Source organism: Calonectris borealis, chromosome 6 (genome assembly GCF_964195595.1).
Source record: "Calonectris borealis chromosome 6, bCalBor7.hap1.2, whole genome shotgun sequence".
Taxonomy (NCBI): domain Eukaryota; kingdom Metazoa; phylum Chordata; class Aves; order Procellariiformes; family Procellariidae; genus Calonectris; species Calonectris borealis.
The window spans coordinates 10,969,095-10,989,109 of record NC_134317.1 but is presented as its reverse complement, the minus strand read 5'-3'; the positions used below and the strand labels follow the sequence as shown (position 1 = coordinate 10,989,109).

At 43.5% G+C, this 20,015-nt stretch overlaps 2 protein-coding genes across 6 annotated transcripts in view; one reads left to right on the top strand and one right to left on the bottom strand.

Moving 5' to 3' along the window:
- Nucleotides 1–5,200: 5,200 nt before the first annotated feature.
- DBI (diazepam binding inhibitor, acyl-CoA binding protein) lies at nucleotides 5,201–12,320 on the bottom strand. Its single transcript, XM_075152796.1, has 4 exons — nucleotides 12,211–12,320; nucleotides 11,947–12,064; nucleotides 9,969–10,031; nucleotides 5,201–8,645 (listed from the first exon to the last, which is right to left on the bottom strand). Exons 1-4 carry the CDS (start codon nucleotides 12,217–12,219, stop codon nucleotides 8,572–8,574), a joined length of 264 nt encoding a protein of 87 aa, XP_075008897.1. The 5' UTR covers nucleotides 12,220–12,320; the 3' UTR covers nucleotides 5,201–8,571.
- A 262-nt stretch (nucleotides 12,321–12,582) lies between these two features.
- Nucleotides 12,583–20,015, top strand: part of C6H2orf76 (chromosome 6 C2orf76 homolog) — a 40,386-nt gene continuing 32,953 nt past the window's right edge. For all 5 annotated transcript variants that reach the window (XR_012674055.1, XR_012674057.1, XR_012674056.1 and 2 more), the window contains exons 1-4: nucleotides 12,583–12,663; nucleotides 14,446–14,598; nucleotides 16,346–16,396; nucleotides 19,950–19,987. Coding sequence is in view for 2 of the 5 variants with exons in the window: in XM_075152793.1 (XP_075008894.1) it covers nucleotides 14,466–14,598; nucleotides 16,346–16,396; nucleotides 19,950–19,987 (222 nt within the window). In the remaining 3 variants the exon portion in view is untranslated. The remainder of the gene's footprint in view (nucleotides 12,664–14,445; nucleotides 14,599–16,345; nucleotides 16,397–19,949; nucleotides 19,988–20,015) is intronic.

Here is a 20,015-nt window from a genome sequence, read left to right as displayed (position 1 = left end):
ATGATAATACTTTTCTGCAAAAGCCTGTAGTAAGGCTCACATGAGTAAACACGTGCATAAAAAGCTTTGTAGAATGAGGAACTTAAAGTGGTTACTTTTCAAACTAACACTGCTCCCCGTCATACTTGGATCCTTTAGTAGATACATAGTTATCTGCCAAGCTGGTTCATTGAGGAAAAGATGGTTTGGGGATGGTACTTCTGTTGCAAACACAAAATTGCTTTAATATGTTGTACTTAATTTAGTTTCCCCAAATATAAAATACAAACCAGTATTAGACTTGACTGTAAATAATATCAGAATTGAATTGGTACTTTCAGATTCGCTCTTTACTGAAGTCACTGAGGACGATTGTAACAGTTGTGTTAATAGAAAGTTACTAACAGTTTATGAGCTCTTTGTTTCTGCTCTTGCTTGGCTGCAGATAGCTTCTGGTAAAGATGTCTGGATTTATGAAGCCTGCTAGAACTGTGCACCTTCTTCAAATGGAAAAATGAGTTTATCTTTGCTGTCTCATAACAAAACAAGCCAATTATATTTTCTGTCTTTTCCAGATAAAATAACAGAATTGACTGAGGAAAAGACAAATTGTGGAAAATTTCCTCAAGATTATTTTGGAAAATTGTCTGTGAAAACAGTGTTTTACAATAAAAAGAGCTCAGTACTTTAAAAGGAAAAATAAGATTTTTTTTCTGCCTGAAAAATACATTACCTACATCATAACAACATGGTAAATGACCTTTAAAGCACCTCAGATGTATTTTTGGTTCAGCTGTTTTAATTTGGAGTTCTTGGTATATTGCCAGTTTCATTATTTTGTTTAGAAAGTCCCTTTTCTCTATTGTTTAAGTGGGTATTTCACATCCTATCCCTGGAGAGAAAGTTTTCAGGGAAATGTGTTCATAAATAATGGAAATTACCAGAGACTGTTGTAAAATATGGAAATAGTTTCATCTGGTTCATTTAAAACCATGAGAAGCTTAACACTGAAGAATCTGTAACATCTTTTATCCTGCAGAAGCCCGGAGAAGGTTCAGGACTGAAGTCCGAGAGTCACCGGGGCTTAGGGAACGGTTACCTGATGAAGTATTTCACTTCGAGGTAAAGCAGAACACCAGTGACTGAGTCACCACCAGTACAGGTCCGTCTCATCTCCAGGTTGGTTACTTCTGGAAATGCATTTGTCTGTTGAATAAAATTCTTTCTGATCACAACTTTAATTCTTGGTATAGCAACTGATCTGGCTAGGCATCTAAATCCTCGTTTTTATCAGATCCCCATTTCAAGGTGTCTTTCTAGGCAGAAGTTGACCTGATCTTGGAACAAATAGATCTTCAGTATCTTACAGACTGAGACTCTGGGACATGCCCAAGGCCTGTATGAGGGGCAAAATGGTTTTATTTGTATCTTCCCCAAAAAATGAACATGTAGAAAATTTCATGAGGAAGAAGGAAGAGGCTAGCTGTCTTGTATCACTGTTTTTTGCATTTTTTATTTTCTGGCAGTAGATTGAAAATCCAAGTTGAAGAAGCTGCATTCAGCTCAGGCTGGGTTCAACCTAGCTGCGCTGAAACAGAGCTGCTGGAATGGGGCAAAAAGTCAGCAAATTGCTGGCAAGCTGCTGAAGAACGGCAGCTTCTGGGAACACAGGCACAGTCATCCTCAGTGAATAGTGCCCCAGGCAGCGTAACATATGTTACAGTATGTAACATAAGGGGGTTTTGGGTTGTACCAAGGCCCGAGCAGCTCAGACCAACCCCTTGTCACAACTACTTTAGCTCATGATTTTCCTCCATCGCTGCAGGTTACCGCAGCCAAGCGGACAGTCTTGTCCGAGCATGTAGAAGAGATGCAGCTAAGCACATAAAGAGGAGACAGCTCCTGGGCCAGATGGTTTCACTTTGCCTCCTGCCTGGACACCTCTCCGGTGCCACGGGAAGGCAGACCGCTCAGCCAGCCAGGGGCTGCCGCGTGTCCCTGCAGCCCCAGGCTCTCCACTTGCTGCTGGACGTGCATGAGGGACCTGGGCTGCTGGACGTGGCAATACCTGCGCCGAGATCTGGGATCCTATTGTTCATCCAAATCAAACCGTACCTGTTAAGGCACTCAGAGCTGCGTTAGAAACATGCCGATAATATGCCAGTTCATTACAGTGACTTTACCCCCCACCCCAACTAACTCTAAGAATACGAAGAAAGACTTTAAGCAGAAGGACAGGTGTGCTGGTTTTGGCTGGGGTAGAGTTAAATTTCTTCACAGTAGCTGGTATGGGGCTGTGTTTTGGATTTGTGCTGGAAACAGCGTTGATAATACAGGGATGTTTTCGTTACTGCTGAGCAGTGCTTACACACAGTCAAGGCCTTTTCTGCTTCTCACCCCACCCCACCAGCGAGGAGGCTGGGGGTGCACAAGAAGCTGGGAGGGGACACAGCCGGGACAGCTGACCCCAACTGAGCAATGGGGTATTCCATACCATATAACGTCATGCTCGGCACATAAAGCCGGGGGAAGAAAAAGGAAGGGGGGGATGTTCGGAGTGATGGCGTTTCTCTTCCCAAGTAACCATTACACATGATGGAGCCCTGCTTTCCTGGAGATGGCTGAACACCTGCCTGCCGGTGGGAAGCAGTGAATGAATTCCTTGTTTTGCTTTGCTTGCGTGTGCGGCTTTTGCTTTCCCTGTTAAACTGTCTTTACCTCAACCCACGAGTTTTCTCACTTTTACCCTTCCGAGTCTCTCCCCCATCCCACTGGGGGGAGTGAGCAAGTGGCTGTGTGGGGCTTAGTTGCCAGCTGGGGTTAAACCACAACAGCAGGCTTAACGGAATATATTTTGTATCCTGCAAAGAACTGTTTTTTCACTTCTGATCAGTTTCTGGACCACCTCAGCATCATATTGCAGAGACCCAACACTGGGTGATTGCTCGTTCTGCTTTGGATTCAGCCCTTTTCAGGGACCTCTGGCAATAGTTACACCGGCTTAGGACATATATCAAACTATTTGCATCTGTCCATTGCAACAAATTGATGCTTTAAAAGACACATTCGATATAGAAAATAAAACTCCAGCCCTTTTAGCAGTACTAGAAAAATTTGGGTCCATATTTCAATACTATGTAGGCTGGGGGAAATCATATTATTCAGTTTCTCAGCTGCCATACATATGTTTCTTCTCTCAGTAAAAACTCAGATCAATGCAGCTAAATACTTGGATTTAAAAATACCAAGTACATTGAACTGGTGAGCTCACCTCTCAGATTCAGAACTCATTCAAATGAGCTGTGTTTGTTAGGAGGAGATGGCATACCCTATGTCAGCCTTTTGGGAAACATGGTACAAGTCAGTGTCTTGCACACTTTAGTGGAGACAAACATTGTCTCCCTGGCCGCGTTAGCCAAGTAATGTCATTTTCCTTCTTTCCAGGGTGTGGAATCACCTGTCCGAGGCAATGCGGGCTTGCAAACAGAACAAGCTCCTGGCTTAGAACCGACTGAGTTGGTTGCTCAGTTGGACTGAGTAAAGAGATCATTTGATATTGCAGTGCGGGCTCTGGGCTCTTACGTAACAATAAGGAGGTTTTCGTTGCAGTGGCAGTACTTAGAGCTTAAGTAATCCTCGCTAACATAAGGATTGGAAGGGATTTGTTGAGCCACTGATTCCACTTCCAGGCAGTTTTTCATATCACCTCTTTCATAAGCTCAACATGCTCCAGGAATTTTGACCAGCTGTTCCTCCTCAGGCCCACACTCATTAATGACACTGTATTTTTGAATGGCTTCTCCATTATTCTAGACAGTCTAAAGTATAGGAAGGCTTTCAAACTTCAGAGGCAAGACATACTGAATGATTTTGAAAACAACTCTGTACATCTTCAGGTATTCTTGAGATAGCAAAGGATTGCTTTAAAACTACACTGGATGGCTGGATGGTTGTAAGAGATGAATCAGCTCTAGCAAGCATTAAGAGGGTCAGACCTTGAAAAATAAATGTATGGGACTAACCAAAAATCTAGAAGCCACAGGTGGGAATGGGAATTAAAGTTAAAAGACCACTGCAGCCGAACTCCACATGAATTCTCTATTTGAGAATAACACAAACAAGCTGTGTTTAACTTTCACAGATATGCTGGTTCTTGAGGAAATACAAGCTCATCTTATAAACAATGAAGACAGACTCATGCCTAGAATCGATCGATGCTATTTGCACTTTAAATGAGCAGCTGAAGATTGGCTAATTTCTAGATCAGTTATCTGAGTCTGAAGATACTTCATGTATTGGTGGATAGGGGAATGTGCTGGTTTTGGTTGGGGTAGAGTTAAATTTCTTTGCAGTAGCTGGTATGGGACTATGTTTGGGGTTTGTGCTGAAAACTGTTGATAACGCAGGGATGTTTTCGTTACTGCTGAGCAGTGCTTACACACAGTCAAGGCCTTTTCTGCTCCTCCCCCCACCCCACCAGCGAGGAGGCTGGGGGTGCACAAGGATTTGGGAGGGGACACGGCTGGGACAGCTGACCCCAACTGACCAAAGGGATATCCCGTACCATATGACGTCATGCTCAGCACATAAAGCTGGGGGAAAGAAAATTTGGAGTGATGGCATTTGGCTTCACGTTACGCGTGATGGAGCCCTGCTTTCCTGGAGATGGCTGAACACCTGCCTGCCGGTGGGAAGCAGTGAATGAATTCCTTGTTTTGCTTTGCTTGTGTGCGCAGCTGTTGCTTTACCTACTAAACTGTCTTTAACTCAACCCACGAGTTTTCTCACTTTTACCCTTCCAATTCTCTCCCCCATCCCACCGAGGTGGAGTGAGCGAGTGGCTGTGTGGTGCTTAGTTGCCGGCTGGGGTTAAACCATGCCAGGGGCGGGGCCAGGAATCAGATTCTATCTTTTGTTCTATTCTATCAGCTTTTACAGTTCTGAGTTTATTACTGTGACCCTCTCTCAAATGTGTTATGTCTATGTAATATCAACTTGTCTCACCTCTAAGCAGCTTTGACAACTTGGAAGACTGCATAACCCTTTTTGGATGACACCTGTGGTATTTAGAAACCTATCCAAGCCAAAATGCATTTTCTTCCTTGTCTCCCCCAATTTATAATCAACCCCACCAATCCCACAAGACGGCTCAGATGCCCAATCACCCCAAAGTGGTATTGCCCAATGTTGTTTGCTCTGAACACTCAGGGGGCAGAGCAAATATTTTAAACAACAGCAAATACAATTGCCATTTATTTTTAGCAGTATCATCAGGGTCAAATAAGTTCAAAAGTTAAAATACTTGCATTGTGAAACAAGATCACTCCAGATGAGGACTGAAGAATTTTGACAGAAAGATAGCTGCACACTGCAGTCAGCCTCGGAGTGCTTTTCAGTCACACAGAAAACTTAACTTTGCAGGGTTGAAAAATCTATTTTGGGCCTTAAGGAGCTCACCAATACTGATTTGTTAAATCTGTGCTAGGGGTGTTGCACCTTCACATATGTTTGGTAAGAGCAAGCAAAACCCACAAGAAAAAAAACACCCAAGGAAAACAACATCCCCTTTACAGCTTATCTCTAATTGTACTGGGTACCAATCAACTAGTTTCTCTGTGCAAGAACTAATAGTAGAAGGAACACTGTCTTATCACAGATGCAAGTTAACATTTATTATTGCCATATCCAAAGTCCAGATTCCGTCCTGCACACTCTGCAAACTCAGCAAACCAGACCCGAGTGCATGCGTGCCAGCTGGCCTCTGACCTCCTGCCTGCTGGGCTTGTTTCAGCGCACGTCTTTTCCCCTTCACAAGCACTGCAAGGATCAGGATGTTGCTGGCCTTTCTTTGATCTAACACAGAGGAAATAACAGCAACTCCCTGAATGGGTGTCAGAACAATCCCCTGTTTTGCAGCACTGCCCAGCCATCAAAAGCATCTGTTCCTCCATCAAGACTACCTTATTACAGGCAGAGCAGTGGATCTGAAGTCGTATTTTGGTTAAAGGCTTGCTGCTTCTGTTTCAAATCTCAAGGCTATATACCTTAATGGTTGTCTATTTTTACCACTGTATTAGTTTAATAAAAGCAATTACCTCTACCTACAAATCTATTTGTAGATGTCCGTAAGCCACTCTTGTTATCATCACCACTGCCAAAGTGTTATTTATGCAGCCCCGGAGTCTCATCTTCCATACCAGCAAGCACTATGTGGTCACTAAGTCAGCAATGTTTTCAGACAGCCCAACATCCCATGCATTTACAGACGTTCACCCTGCTGCTGAACAACCACGCCCTGACTCTGTTCAGTCTTTTTCAACACTCTCCCTGCAGTGGTAGTATCCACAGTTAATGGCTGTGCAGCCAGCTTTTGTGTTGCTGCTTTGTCACGAACACTGTGCACAAACATCAGTACCTTTGTTTCTGCCTTAGTGCCTTTTGTGCAGTCTCTTACTGCATAGCTCTTACTTTCACAACTTGAATTTTTCAGCTTCGTCCAAACAGTAAGACCACTGATGTTACTTTCCCAAGGAAGGTGATGCTGCAAGCAGGAAGAATGTGTTACTACAGTAAAAATGAAGTATCCAAATAAAGACATTCAGGGTAGAGCTCTCCGTCACTTGTATAGAGCATTAATTTTAAGTACAACGTGATGTATAAAAGTCTGCCCAAGACCAATCCCTCTCTAGGATAAGCACTGTGTACATAGCAATGTTTTCCTAATGCCATCCAGGAATGAGAAAGGAGAGCAGCACTGTAACCATTAGTTAAGTCTCACAGGGGAAATAAAGCCAAAAGAGGACTAGGATATAGAACTGGCTACTCCCAGCCCACTCTTTAGGCAGAATCCAATCCCACTACTTTAGCATTCACAAATTCTGAAGAAGTGTTTTGACAGAAAGCGTGTTAGCAAAGCACAGTATGCTCACAGTACATCAGCTTCCAGCAAACAAGCGCAGAAGTGGAAGCATTTGCCAGTGTAAGTCACATTCTGCTACAGGTTGGCAGAGTCCTCCAAGGATAACCAGCTTCACAAAATACAGCTGTGAAGATGGAGCTGGCTGTGGAATTTAGGGCTGGCAAAGAGCTAAAATCATCTCTTATGCTGAACATCTGCTCTTACCCCTCTTTTGCAAGGTGAACGTAATCAACACAACCTCAAATAACTAATAGAGGATACAAGAGGAGGTAAAGCACCCAAATGCTTATATTACTTATCCAGAACAGGGAAGAACAAGAATAAGCAAACTTTTTCCTTATGAGAATAGGGAATAAACCCTTCTTTATCCTAACACATTTTAAAGGGTGAACAAGTAGCTCCAAGGGCACTTCCCATTAAAAGCAGCAAAGGGGGAAGTTATAATTTTCAAAAGCATGTGAGGTAAAGTTATCTCCATCTCTTACCAGTGGCATAAGAAAATACAAGTTAGATACAACACACAGCAAAGCCTGTGTAACTTAGTACAGAACTATGTATTTACCCAGACACATATGTAATGATAGGTTTCATCCCTATGTATTTCTATAAGTCGATTGCTTATCTGAAGGCAGTTTGATTTGAAGTCCTCACCTGTTCAGATGCTAACCTGTACCACAGGAATTAGAATGCCTTATTCCTGTATAAGGATGTGACTTTATTCTCACATGCTCTATGAATAGTTCAGTGCCACATTTTAAAAGCAAAGTTTCCCTTTCTGCCCTCAGCAACTGTAACAGACTATGCTAGGCAGACAGAAATAGCTAAAGGCCTACTAGAGATGGTCACAACTGTGTGTGTTTTGTACAAAACTTTTGCTGATGAACACTGTAAGTCTTCCTGTTTGAACAGCCTTGTAAGTGTTAAGCCCCTCACTGTAGCCTCAGTACATGGCAACACCAGCGCTCTGTATTTGCAGCAGTGTAGTATCAAGGGCATCAACAACTCCGCTGTCTGCAGAACTTTTTCTTTCACAGGGAAGGTTTTGTGTTCAGCTGCCAAGTATTTGCCTTCTCTCCAGAACCCTGACATTGTTGTTGGGGAATAACATCTCCAAGTAGTGTTTTATGAAAGATGATTTGGCAATTGTTGACTAAGTCTCTGAAAGCCCCAGGCAACAAATATCAAGCACCTTGTTCTTGGCATACACAGCGTTAGACCTAGCCTCTTCACGATAATCTTTGTGGTGCTCCAGCTTTTGTGGGTTGCAACTCATCTACATGAGAAAGGAGGCAAAGCAGTATCAGACATCACCAGACTGGTTTGGACACAAGCCTGCGTTGCACGAAACACAGATTACTGAGCCCCCTCTAGTGGCACAAGCTTGGCTTGCGCCTTTCAAAGAAGTGTTTGACAGCTGCAACATGGCAATTAAGGGATGAGCACCACAACAGCTAAGTACCAAATGCACTTTAATGAGTTCCAGATTTTGTTCCCAGAAGGAATTTATATCGTGTCAGTACATTAGGCAGGTACACAACTTCCCCTGAACTACAGGCATGAAGAGAACCGAGTATAATATACTAGGTATTTAAAATTATTCTCAGAAACCAGTTTTCCACAGTATTAGAAATAAGGCATGTTTCAGGTGTGCAAGTGGCTGCTATATCCAGTCCTCAGATGCCATATTTATCCTTTAGTTCTTCCACTTTTGCTACGTAAGCTTTCATTGCATCTTCTTTGGACATTCCTGAAGGACAGAACACAGGAAGCAGTCAGATACATGTAAAAGGTATTTTAATCTGTAAAAGGTAAGTCAGTTCCTTGCTGCAGCACGTAGCAGCATGCTACCAGAGAGCAAAGATGATAAGAAGGTCACTTGGCTGTGGATCTAGTACTAAAGTTTTAAACAAATGTGTTCAGCAGTCACGAGAAAACAGTGTTTTGAAGCAAAGTTATATTTGTATAGACAGCATCTGAACAGTGTATTAGTTCTATCAACGCCATTCACGATTATTACAGGAAAGCTATTCAATCAACTTAGACTGCGTTTAGATGTAGTGCTGGCTCCTTAAAACAGCAAAAAAATTCCCTTTTCATAGATGTGCTGGTTTTGGCTGGGATAGAGTTAATTTTCTTCATAGAACCTACTATGAGGCTACGTTTTGGATTTGTGCTGGAAACAGCGTTGATAATAGAGGGATGTTTTCGTTACTGCTGAGCAGTGCTTACACACAGTCAAGGCCTTTTCTGCTTCTCCCCCTACCCCACCAGCGAGGAGGCTGGGGGGGCACAAGAAGCTGGGAGGGGACACGGCTGGGACAGCTGACCCCAACTGAGCAATGGGGTATTCCATACCATATGACGTCATGCTCAGCACATAAAGCTGGGGGAAGAAAAAGGAAGGGCGTGTGATGGAGCCCTGCTTTCCTGGAGATGGCTGAACACCTGCCTGCCAGTGGGAAGCAGTGAATGAATTCCTTGTTTTGCTTTGCTTGAGTGTGCGGCTTTTGCTTTACCTACTAAACTGTCTTTATCTCAACCCACGAGTTTTCTCACTTTTACCCTTCCAATTCACTCCCCCATCCCACCAGGGGAGAGCGAGTGAGCAGCTGTGTGGGGCTTAGTTGCCAATGGGGTTAAACCACAACAACAGTCTAGACCATTTGTATGGCTCCTCATTTAGAGCAGAGAGCCCAGTTGCATCTTCCAGTTAGGAAAGCTTTAGAAGAAACACAACAACTGGAGGGAGAGCTCAGTCTCTGGGGTACACTAGGCTGGGACCTGGAAAACAGATTTAGGTTTCTGCTGCTGCTACAGTTCATCTGTAACATCTTGGGCCAGCTAGGCATTTTGCACCTTAATTCCCTTTCACACAGGCTATATTTTTCAGGACTACTTCTGCCTTGCAGAGGCAATCAAAAGTAAGTTTATGATCACGGCATTCTGAACTTCTAGAACTCTTGTCTTATAAGGCAACACTATTTTATTTCTTGCTGAACCACATACGCTTTTCTGACTAGTTTGCCTGTGGTTTTATTTATTCATTTTTATTTTTTAAGCAGACACTTACCTTTCAATGCACTCCAGGCATCCCACTTTGCTTTGCCTTTGAAGTCCAGCATACCAGGGCGGTCTGAGAGACAGGATAAGCAGCAGAATTAGTTCGTATGGTCTGGGTGTACGTAATACCTACTCCTTTCCTGAAGGCTATTTAGCTCTTAACTACAATAAAATACAGTGGTTCACCTCTGTAGCTCTTACTTACTAACCTGTAGTCAGGAGGTCACCTCTGATGCTGAAGGGAGCATGTTGGAATGCTCCAATAGGTGGCAACAGAGATATTCTCTGTCAAGTTCCCTTAAGACAGCAGCATTTGAGCAGAAGCAAATAGCGTGATTTTGTTTTATCGTACCTTCTGAAGAGACTGCCATTGCATGACAGCTATCTGATTAAAGAACATCATCAGCGCTAAAGTAAAGCAGAAATGCCCTAAGGTCCATTACACGCAGAGACATGAAATCAAAAGCTAGTAGCACACAGCTTAGAACTCATTATCATCAAGTTAATGGTATGTTTCTAACATATAGCTCTTCATTTCTTCTGTCATCTAGGGGTGTAAGCACTGAATTCTAACTCACTTCATTACAGGCCACATTGTAGCCAAACAGAGAAGAAACGAATGAGATATGGATGTGTATATGGTTATTCTTCACATAAAGTCTCCTCTGTGTTTCTACTTCTTCTTTGCCTCCTTAAAGACAATTCTTAGGATTAACAAATGGAACTGGACAGTAGCCTGTACGTTAGCCACAAAAATACCCTTGCGCTGCTCACATGGCAATGTGACCTGCAGAACTAGTTGGCAGCTCCACTTCAACAATAAACCCTATTAGCTCACTTTTACACGGATTGCTTTTCTAGCCAACTCCTGTTAGTTACTGCTTCACAAGAATGCAGCAACTTACAGAAATGTTGGTACATTAACAGCTCTATAGCACCATTTCACCTTGGCAAACATTAATAATGCTAAGGTCCAGCCACACCAAAAGGATTATCTCTTAAAACGAAAGTCGGTTCTTTTCTCCCTCAATGCTGTCCATCTCAGAAAAAAGAGACTCAAGTGCCCATACTTACCATTTCCTGTACACTTCACTGCCAGCTTTGAATTCAGTCAACACCCAATAAACTTCACCAGTAACTGGGTCAGGAGGCCAGCACTCCAAACAAATAACCTTCTTCCTTTCTAATTCTAGTTACTCAAATGTTACACCAGGTCAATAAAGACAGGCTTCATTCTAAATGTTATTCCTAGTCTGAGCTGCCAGTGACAGAAATGTAGCAACAGAAGTAGCAGGGGAGATTTTGCATGGTGTACCTGCAGAGATATTTCTGCTACAGTCCTTCCAAGATGTGACATTTAATTGCAGCTCCTATAAAAGTTTCTCCTGTACACACATCTGTGTCGTTTTCTTCTGTTTTGGCTTTCCAATGCTATTTTTAGTAGCGAATCCAGTTTAAGCAAACTGCCCCTCCCCGCCCCCCAAGTATTGCAATTACACACTTGTATAATTTGCCTTGCTGTTTAAGCCTGTTTAATTGAGAAGTGCTTGTATTAAAGCAGCATGCCTTGACCTAGGCAGCTACTTACTGATAGAGGTCTCCAAAAATCCCAAACCCAATATTTGCACAAAGCTAACACAAAGGATTCTCAGACCGTTGCTATATGATTTAGATGTCTGCAGCTGGGTTAATCTAAAAACCACAAGTTGCACAAACCCTTATCAAGTCAGCTTATGCCTGCCTGCATTTAAATCCATGCCAAGTCGGCATTGAGTCATTTTTGCTAAACCGCAGGATTGCACGAAGCGAGGCACGCAACAGGGGAGAGGTTTTGCCTCCTGAAGTGCCTCCAGCTCAGCCTCAGGCCACAGCTGCATCGCCCCCGCCCGCTGGGGGCCCTGGCACAGAGCCCGAGAGGGGCGCGGGGCGGCGCTGCCCAGCCGCCGCCACCACCTCGCCGCCCGGCGGGGGGCCGAGGCGATACCTACCCGTGTTCACGTCGCCCACCGTGGCTTGTTTGTAGTGGCTGTAGACATCGAGCATCTCCTGGTCCGTGGGTTGGGACTTGAGCTGCTTCACCTCCTCGGCGGCCTTCTGGAACGCGGCCTAGAGGGGAACGGGAGGCCCCGGGGCAGCGCGGGCGTGAGCACCCGCAGGCTGCCGCTACCAAACAGGGGAGGGGGGGAGGGAGGGGGGAAGGAAGGTACCCGCCGCCCCCGGTTCCCCGCAGCTCCCCCCGGCACAGCTCGTACCTCAGACATGGCGACGACCCCGTCCCGATCCTGACCCCCTGCCGTCTACCGCACCACCGCCGCCGCTCCGCTGCTTCACCCCTCGCCAGAGCGCTCGCTGGCCAATCCCAGCACCATGGGCAACACGGCGCCAATCGGCGCCTGCAGGGGGCGGGGAGAAGCCAGGCAAAGGGCCAATGCGGAGGCGGCGTGGGATGGGCGGGCTTCGGGGGGGGGGGCGCGACGCACGTCAGCATGAGGGGTGAGACTTGGGCGTTACCCAAGGATGTAGGGGCTCGGGGGCGTGGCCGCCTGGAGCCCCGCCCAGCCCCGGGGCGCGAGGAGGGGGCGGGGACAGGGCGCCTGGCAGCCAATTCCTCGGTGTGGTGGGTGGCACCGAAAGCACGTGATTGGTGGGGCTGTGTGAGGCGGGGCGAGGAGAGAGACCCGGAAGTGTCGGCGGCGGAGTCAGTAGTAAGGCTGAGGGCCGTTAACGGTCCCTTTCGAGCGGGGCGGGGGTGGTGTGAGGGCTGAGGGGAGGACGCTCGGTCTCGGGAAGATGTGCTGGGGCGGGCGGCGCTCCGCCGCGGGCTCTGATGCTGCTGCCAGCAGGCAGGAGCCGGGCAGGCCCGGGGGAGGTTGTTCCTCGCAAGAGGGGTTGACCATCAGCGCCTCTGATCTGGGCAGCGCCCTGAGGAGAATCTGCCATGTTGTACCTGAGGAGGCGCTGGGCAGTACCTGGTCCCAGCCCGAGATGGGATCAGTCTGTTGGGTCTGTCCAGTGAGTGTGAAAATAGGCGATTTCTAATTGTCTGTGCTCCCAAGTCTGTATTCCTACAATGTTCTTCCACGCTGCTCAGGAGAAAGTGAATTGAACGCTGTCCCCTTTTCTTTACTCTGTACTGTGCCCTGCAGATCTCAAGCCCATGTGGAATAGCATCACGAAAATATCCATCTTTGCTATTTAATATAAATCTAGTTATTTTCAGGTGTAGAGGAGTATGCTTTTCTTGATTGATATCTTTTATTTGTGTATCACAGCTTATTTACAATGAAAATGGAATTAGATCTCTGTGAATTATTAACGAAGGGGATGTAAAAACAAGTTGCCTTGTGATGTGGAAGGTCTGTGTCCCCACTCTGCAGAAAGTATTTGAAGAAAATACTGCTGGTTTACTTTGCCAGGATACAGCTAGGACAAATATAGCAAAGACTGGGAGGTACCTGGATACCTGCATGATGGTGGGGTGCTTAAATAATCCCCCCCCCCCCCAACAAAAAAGGCAACACCCCCCACCCCAAAGCGATGAATAGGTGAGAGAATCCCTTGTGGGACTGGAAGTGGTGATTGAAACAGCTGGTAAGGGATAGGAGATGCAGAGGTTGTGCTGTGCCCCTGGCTGATGTTGCAGCACTTAGACTGCAGTCTTTGCTCATTGCTGCAGCAGCCATGGCAGTGTAGTGTGTGACCAGAAAGCAAGGTTGTTGAGGAATACCCAGCACCGAAAATAGAGAAGATTGTTGGAGCAGGAAACAGCTTGTTTTCCTGAGGAGAGAAAGAACCCAACAGAACATAGCGTGGGCTTGTTTGAAGAGGGGCTCGGGTTGATGAGGTGATTCTGTTGTAGCTTCTGCTCGCTGTTAAAGTAGTATAAGCTCTGTAGAGCCATTCTAAAGACCTACTATTACAAATTAAATTAAACTCCTTAATTATGTAGTAGTATACCAGGAGAGTTACTTGCATGTGTAGGTGGGGGAGGTTTTTCCACTTTCTGTAGGGAGATGAAAATGAGCGTTGTGTAACAGCTTAGGCATTTTTCAGGGTATTATGCTCTCTGCAACGTAAGTATATTAAAAAGATTTTGGTTTTGTTCATGTTGGTACATTCTTTTAGAGCACAAGGTTACTCACCCAGCAGGTAAAGTTTTCAGTCACTTAAAACCCAAACCACATACTTGCCTTTATCCATAATATTTTTGTGTGTTTAGTAGGGAGTCTGGTGCTCTGGTACACAGCACAGGTACAAATACTGGACTATTTGGTGTGCAGTGTCAATAATATCCTAGGTAACCCTGTTTGTTTTGAGATCCTGTTACTGCTTCTGTAGAAATAATAGAAGTTAAATCCTGAAAGACATAATGCTATTGAATTTCTCGCCGTGTTTTAATCTTTGCATGAGGCCCACCTGCACCTTGTTTTCTAGCTGTGCTTGTACACAGGGGAAAGGCAATAATTCCTCTCTTTAATGTTTTCTAGGTTATTCAGAGTTAGTTCTCATGTCCGCAGAAAACTCAACCATCACAGTCCGTCTTGTTCGCTCTTTTGAACACCGGAACTTCAGACCTGTGGTGTATCATGGAGTTAACTTGGATCAGACAGTAAAGCAGTTCATTACTTTTGTGCGGAAGGGTAAGGGGCAATTGTCGTATTCATTTGCTTCAGTCCCGTGTGTTGCTGTCTTTGCACAAGAAAGTGGAGGGGAGCAAATGAATGGGAATTCTGCAGCTTTGGCAGAGATGCCAGATTTGTATTTACATCCCCTGTGTATTCTCCTCCCTTGGATGAGAGGTCTGGAGTTAATAAGAGCTTCCATGGTCAGTGTGCCGTGCCTAAATTTGGGAAGACTGCTTCCCCTGCCCAAATCTCCAGGTTTAGTGAAAAAGAGATGAGGGCATTGCTGGATTTGGCTCAGTGCCTCAGACTCCTTGAGTGGTGCTGTCAGGCAGCTATTCGTAAATTAACAGGAGTAAATTAATAAAATTTAGAGAGCCTTTGATCCTTAGGAGCTACACCAATATGTGGAATGTAGGAATGCAAGTCTGTTTGCTATTTGTGAGAAGAGAGGATCTTGAAAAATTGTTTTTGACACTGTGAGGTCTCGCTGTGCATGTTTGCTTCTGAGTTTCTGTCTCCATCTTGAGTTTTGTGGTGCAGATTTACTCATCTATGGGTTTTGTGTTTTAGGAGCCTGGTTGAAAGTGGCAGTGTATCTAAAAGTTAATTAATATAGACCAGCCCACGCAGCGACTCAGTAGTTAGGGTGTTACCCTAATCTTGCAGGTGTATTTCTACACACCTAAATGGAGACATTCAAAGGGTGCAGAATAACATCATTTGATTTTTTTGCATGAAGTCAGCTTCAACAAGTCTCGAACTGTTATAGCTGATAACATTTGAGCAACTCCTAGGACATTGCCCTGGGCTTCACAGTTGTATTGTGTTTTCAGCAACTTCCATGCTTCTAGACAGTGATAGGCATGGCAAGATCTTAGGATGCTTTTAGAAAACTACAAGCACTTTCAGAACATATGGTACAGCTGCTGTTATGAAGAATAAAATAAAAAAGAATGCTAAGAAACTTGCTTTTGATGTGTGCAGTATTACAACTCGCTGTTATTTGAGACAAAGCTAATATCTTGAACAAGACTTTTCGGAACCTCATTCCACAGATGGATGGATAGTGCTGATCCTGGTCCAAAAGGAGCCGTGTTCTTTCCTTTACTGTAATATGTTTTGAAGGGGGAGTTTGAGATAAATTGTTAAACTACCATGAAATTATGGTTTCAGCTGCCTTGCTGCCGAGCACCCCACAAATGGCTGGGCCTTCCAAGGCCCTGGTTAAATCCCTGGGTGTCACTGGGAACACTGGCACAGGGAAGGTGTTCGTGTTCTTGCAGTTGCTTATCGGCTGTGTCCTGCATGTGGCTAAAGAGTTAGTTTTCTACAGTTTGGCTTCTTTTTTGTGGCTGGTTCGCATGGCTGTGTTTACTGAACAATTCAGTTGTGAATGACAGATGTCAACTGTTTGTATAAAGTAGAGAGAGATGCTGTGCAAACATTAACAGGATGTTCCTGGCAGATTTCTGAAGGATCAGACTCCCGTGATCATATCCTAATTGCATTGACTCACTGTCCTCATGGGTCGTTTTGTTCAGAGGGACTTCATGCTCAAGTGAAGTTAATCAGATATGGGGTAACTATAGAATCTGAGCAAAAGGTTGTTTTAGTATTTGGTGCTCGAACATGTCTCCTGTGTTGTGGGTTTATTTTGATGTAAAGGATGTCCAGGATGCATGCATAAAATAATGGAAAATAAAATACTGGAAATAAAAAAAAAAGACAACTTTGTTTTAACTTTGTGCTTTTATTTTAATAGACGTGCCTTCAAGAACAGGACTTCCTCCTCCTTTCAGAAATTACAAGTATGGTACGTGGTGGTTTTTTTTGTTTTAATTCCTATAAAATGCAGACATAATCTTTTATACCAGTTTCTATACAACGCCTGTAGAATTCTTATGCTAGTGGCAGTGCCTGCCTACCTTTGCAACTCTGTCCAGCTCTTGTAGCTGGGGTTATGCCACTGGGATCACGTCTACAGAACTTGACCATTATTTTGAAGTTCTATATTAATCTTTGAATTAGGCTGCATACATTATTTGCTAATTGGTACTGATGGTTTTTGGTATTAATTTTTTATTACTTTTATAAGTGCCTTTTAACTCTGTTTTTACTCTAGTGAGCAGTTTGTGATCTCAAACACTTTGAAATTGTAGTTCTCTGTGCTTATGTATTTCAGTATCTATTTACTAATTGTGAAGTCAGAAAGGATGGTGAAGTGGGACCTGAAGGCAATAAATGGAAAATGCATAAGACACATATACTTAAATAATTTACATGATATAAGAGAAGCAGGGGAACTTTGCTCAAAGTAGATATGAAAGCTCTTAAATACAAGATGACGGCATGAAATAGCCTGGTGTGAAATTTAGGCTGACTTTATCCTCTAATGTAAAGCTATGTGTATATTTCCTTTTTGTGAAGATTGGCACGAACATGTGCAATTCATCTGTTTGGGACAGAATATACTTTCAAAATAGACTAAATTACTTCCTTTCTTGGAGTTTGTTAACTTGGATGTCAGTAACATCTTCTCCTAAACTTGGCAATTCTGAAAGTTCCCTTGGAGTTTTGCTGCAAGTGATCCTCTGTCTCCCATGTTCTTGGAGTTGACAAACTCCTTCCTCTACAGTGATTCAAAGAATTGAATGAGGAACCTATTTAATACATGTGAATGGTAATAGACTCTATTTGCCTATTAAAAAAAAAAAAAGCAAAACATTTCTTTCTGTGTTCTTGCTGATGGTGAAATATAGTGCAAAATGAAAGCAGAAAAAGATTTACGATACGTCAGTGGCAAGGACTTGAACATTACTATTATTTTTAATATATTACTTAAGGACTTAAAATCTAGGTAACTGTAAGTTTGAATTTGGAGGTGCCCTTCCTCCCCCTAATACCTGTGGCTTTGGCTAGTCCTCCTATGGAGGACTGCTGCTATCAGTTGTATTCCTGGTGTTGCCTATCCCTGCTGCTAGCTCTTTCATCACTTAGAGCATCAGTGTAATTTTTCCCAAGGCATTTGTGGTTGAGCACCTGATAGTGCTGTGTAGGACTGAGCATAATGTGGGTGAAAAACACTGCAGAACTTTAAAACTTGTTACACCAGTTAAGTGGGTGCCTACTTTTAGTGGGATGGTGCTAGCTGCATGGAAATTTTCACACAGAAAAATCAAAGCCAACTTCCTCACCTTTCCCTCAGGCTGTGAATCATCCAGATTCATGTTTTTGGCATCTCTTGTGTGCTCTACTGTCTATCTTGTATTTTGATGATGAAAGGGCAGTGAGACTTCTGCATGAATAGTGCTAGTAAGAGTCAGATTTTTCCTTCTGCTTTGTTTGGCTGTGCCAGAAATCTCAGTTGGACCTGGCTGTCTCTCACCTTGTGCCTGTTTCTGCTTCCTTCTCTCCAGAATCCAGCACCACTTTGTTCTCTCAACATCATATATAATGCCATCACATTTTTCCTCTTGGCTTGGTGCTCTAACTCACATTTCAAAGGCTATGGCTTTCATTTTCTCTTCATTTCTTTGTACACATCATTCTTGTCCTTGGTCTAGAACTCTTCTCAGTCAATTTTCTCATCTTCCTACTCTGTCATTGCCATCTTTTCACTGATGATGGCAGCCTGGGTACCAACTTGTCTCATAAGCTGCTTCTCATTTTTTTTTTTTTCCCATGAATGTGAAGCATTATGGTAGATACTTCACAGAATCAGACTTAGAAAGTGATTTCTTATCTGTTGTCACGGAAGATCTATTACCAGAAAAGGAAAGGTAAAAATCTGGGAATATGATTGAGTGGGATTAAATGGGATGAAATAGCAAAGGCAATTGAGAGAACATAAGACTTTTTAGCTAGGATGCGAAGAGACTGTAGTTTCATCTCTGTAACAGAGTTAGGGAAGCCATTTAATAGCTCAGATAAAGACATGGTAAACTGCTGGGTGCCAGTGGTGGAGTTGTGAAGAAGTAAAATTGAGACAATAGTTCAGAGAATGACTGGGCAAAGACTAGAGAAAAAGGGATGTGACAAAGTAGATGGAGGAGCTTAAAACTAACAGGCAGAGGCTGCATTGTATTTGTTGTGGTAGAAAGGTTTCATGATTGCAATATATTTTTGCTATGATTGCTTGGTCTTTCTGCAATGCTTCTACACAAGATGGATCTGGGAACTACAATTTAATATGTGTCGTGCTTCTAATACTGCAATTAGTACAGCATGCTAAGACTGCCTTTTCAGTGAGCTCTGCAGTGGGAATACAGAGTAGTTTTGACCTTCTGTAATGTTTTAAATAAAACGTTCAAATGGGCCAGAGTGGTGTGGAAGCAAACTTCTGAATGGGAGTGTGATCTCTGTTATTCTGAACATCTGAATACTTGCTCTCGGTAGTTTGAAAGTTGTTTTAGCCTATATTTAACTTTCTTGCATCCTTCTCTTACCAGATTATTTCAACACATAGTGTTCAGTTAATGCACAAACCAAACTAGAACAGAAAATGAGCAGGCGAACAGAACTGGTTTTTGCTTCTTTGCTGGGAAGGGATTGATGTGTTATTCTGAATTTGTTCAAACACAGAGGCTTTGGAGTTTTTTTTTTTTAGTGTTGCAAGGGCATCTTCTGACTTCCATTCCTCTGGATCTTTGCACTCATCTGGTTGCTTTAGTGACCACATTATTTTCCCCAGTTTTTCCCTTATGTTAACAAAGCCCTGCCCACATTGCCAGAGGAAAGCAATATTTCTTTTTTTGTATAGCATAATTTCTTAAAATGCCACACTGCGCAAACATATCAGAGATAGATATTACTGAAGAGGGTATAGCATTAAAAAGAGAGGCTGTATGTGTTCCTGGAAAATAGACTTGCTCAACAAAATTTCTATGTGGGTGCTTTCTTCATGAGAAGGAAAATTTCAAGGAATAATCTGAAGTGGTCAGGTTACTGTGTCTTAATCACTTGCTGCCTATCAACTTAACTGTAGCAGTTGACAGTGCATAAATGCTGTTTGTCCTGCCCCAATTGCATGTATAAAACCTGTTAGGTTAAAACACCCTAACTGGCATTTAAATTGATGTGTTTTGACTGGCAATTGGGATGGTCATTAGTTAGTTATTGTAATTCAGCCAGCAGACAGAAGCCCAATAGGATGTGGTACCTTAATGTTGGATTGACTGGTTTAAGACTGCGGCTGCAGGCCTGGGAAATTAAGATGTTTTCTCTTCTTTTAGACTGAATACACAAAATTGTTGTTAATAAAAGATTTTGAACCTTACCCTTTGTTTGGCTGTCCTTCCCCAAGTACAGCTTTCAGTGTTACCTGCCTATTAAGCCTTATTTTAGGAAAACATTGTATTTTCTTTCAGATACAATGAAGATTATTCACCAAGCACACAAATCTAAGGTATGATTATTAGCTGTATTCTTCCTCT

Coding starts and splice junctions, on each gene's coding strand:
- DBI (XM_075152796.1), bottom strand. Junction 10,032..11,946: donor GGTGGGCGACGTGAACACGG/GTAGGTATCGCC, acceptor CCTGTCTCTCAG/ACCGCCCTGGTATGCTGGAC. Junction 8,646..9,968: donor TGCCTGGAGTGCATTGAAAG/GTAAGTGTCTGC, acceptor TCTGTCCTTCAG/GAATGTCCAAAGAAGATGCA.